At 38.9% G+C, this 2,500-nt stretch overlaps 1 protein-coding gene across 1 annotated transcript in view; it reads right to left on the reverse strand.

Annotated features, from left to right (window-relative positions):
* LOC143032184 (uncharacterized) overlaps positions 1 to 547 on the reverse strand; it is a 2,669-nt gene extending 2,122 nt beyond the window's left edge. The window contains exon 1 of the mRNA XM_076196652.1: positions 198 to 547. Within this exon, the coding sequence (XP_076052767.1) occupies positions 198 to 547 (350 nt within the window). The remainder of the gene's footprint in view (positions 1 to 197) is intronic.
* Between the last annotated feature and the right edge of the window lie 1,953 nt (positions 548 to 2,500).

Genomic DNA, 2,500 nt, shown 5'->3' on the forward strand with positions numbered 1-2,500 from the left:
ATATTTGTATATATATATATATATATATATATATATATATATATTGCTTGCTTAAAGCTGTCCGTCGATTTCGACGATGACGTCACTCCATGCGAAGGAGTTGAAAGATGACAGAAATTCAGCGTTGATGGGTCTTGCGGTGGCTGACGAGTCCAATGCGGGCGGCACATACACGTCCACAGATGTCACACACGTACTCTCCACCTGGGAGAGCTGGACGATGGCGCCTAGCTCGTCTTTCTTCAGCCACTCTGTCATAATTTTGGTTGAATGAGGTCATTCTCGCCTGGCAGGTCGCCTTCCACTCATCTCTGTCTTCAGTTAGTGTTTCTAGTTGCATAGGTTGGATGCCACACTTTTTCAAGTTAGCCTTCAAGCAGTCTTTGTACCGTTTGCGCTGCCTACCCACTGATCGTCGTCCTTCTGCGAGTTCTCCATATAAAATCTGCCTTGGGAGTCTATTTTCCGGCATTCTTGACACGTGTCCAATCCATCTGAGCTGTTTCCGCACGATCATAGCGTCAAGAGAATCTACACCCGCCCTCATTCGTATCTCCGTGTGAGGTATGCGGTGCCAAGAATCTTCTGCTTGCAGCTTATGTGGAACCTCTTTAGCGTCTTGATGTGCCCTCGGTAAGGGACCCAGGTTTCACTTGAGTAGAGCAGAATTGAGAGACAGATTGATTTGTAAACTGCGATCTTTGTGCGTACAATGAGGTCCCTACAAAGAAACACTCTCCCTGAGAGTTTTCCGAAAGAGGTCGAGGCAAGGCTGATTCTACGATGTATTTCATCAGTCATATTACCTTTGCTGTTGATAACTGAACCCAAGAATTTAAAACTATTCACATTTTTGACCGATGGCGGGTTCAATATTGGGCTGCAAAGTGGTCATCGCTTCGGTTTTGTCGGTGCTAATTACAAGGCCCGCGCGTGTGTAGGTTTGTTCCAGTTCTTGGAGATTGCGCTGAAGGCCATCAGAAGTGCATCCCACAATTGCGGCATCATCTGCATACTGGAGATCAACCACGCAATCCCAAGTAGTTTTTGTGGGCGCTTTCAGTCGTCGTAGGTTGAAGAGGTTGCCGTCCAATCGATAAGAAAGTGGCACACCGTCCTCTGGGCCGGTGCCTTGTGCAGCAGCGATTATAACAGCTGCGGGGTACAGGTTAGAAATTACAGGAGCAATGACACAGCCCTGTCACACACCGGTGCACACATTGATAGGGTCAGATCTAATACCGTCACCAAGGACTCTAACCATTGCACCGTCATGAAGGGCCTTTATTACGTTTAGGAACTTTGGTGGGCATCCAAATCTATGAAGCACCTCCTACAGCAATTCCCTATATATGTGTATATATATATATATATATATTTTTTTTTTTTTTCAACCACAAATCACTTTTAATTCCATGTCATCGCAGTCAAGACTGAAGAATCGCTCGATGGAGGCATCCGTTGGAAATTGAAACGTGGACGAGCCGAGGATTCGAACCCAGCTAACCCGTAATAAAGTTACAGTGACTTAAACCAATACGCTATCAAGAGAGATATAAGTTGAGTACGACTTTCTTATATTTGTATGCTCGAATTACATACACCTACACGAAATATCGCGTTCAACCCACCTCCGCTATGATAGCGCATTTAGCTAGTATGTGCACGTGGGAAAGTTTTATACATATACACTGAATGGTTCCCAGTGATCAATTAATATCTCTTTTCAACTTCTCCACGTGCACATACTAGCTAAATGTATATATACATATATATATATATATATATATATATTGTGTATGTATATATATATATATTGTATATATATATATATGTATATATATGAAAAAATAGATCAATGAATATATATATATATATATATATATATATATATATGTATATATATATGTATATATATAATATATATATATATGTATATATATATTCGTCTATTTATTCATTTATATATTTACATATGTATTAATTTGTTCTATTTATTTATTTCCGTTTAATCATTTGTTCATTTATTTCTAATTTTTCTATGTATGTATTTATTTATCTATTTATTTATTTTCTTTTTACCTACGCCGGATTCGCTGCATGCAATTTACTTCTTGTTTTGGACAACAAACCCTTGAATGAATCACGGCCTAAGGAACTGAATGTTTGATGGGAAGTTCCGCGTCAATTACGAAGCAGCCCGACCGACGGGCGTGAGGATCGTGATCACGGCTCCTCGGAAGGTTGAAATTTATTCATTTATTTATATATTTATCAATATATCCATCTATATATACAGTCTTTATTTATTCAATTATTTGTCTATTTATTTATGCATTTATTCATGATGTATTTATCTATTTATCTATTTTCATTTATCATTTTCAGCTATTTCGGTAATGTAAGGCTTCTATCAGCTCCTTCATTACCTTTCGAAATTTCCTTCAGCTAAATAAAATCGCCTGGCGGCAGCCAGAATAAAGATTATTAATGATTGTCT

Source organism: Oratosquilla oratoria, chromosome 13 (genome assembly GCF_046742065.1).
Source record: "Oratosquilla oratoria isolate Oo_2021 chromosome 13, ASM4674206v1, whole genome shotgun sequence".
Classification (NCBI taxonomy): domain Eukaryota; kingdom Metazoa; phylum Arthropoda; class Malacostraca; order Stomatopoda; family Squillidae; genus Oratosquilla; species Oratosquilla oratoria.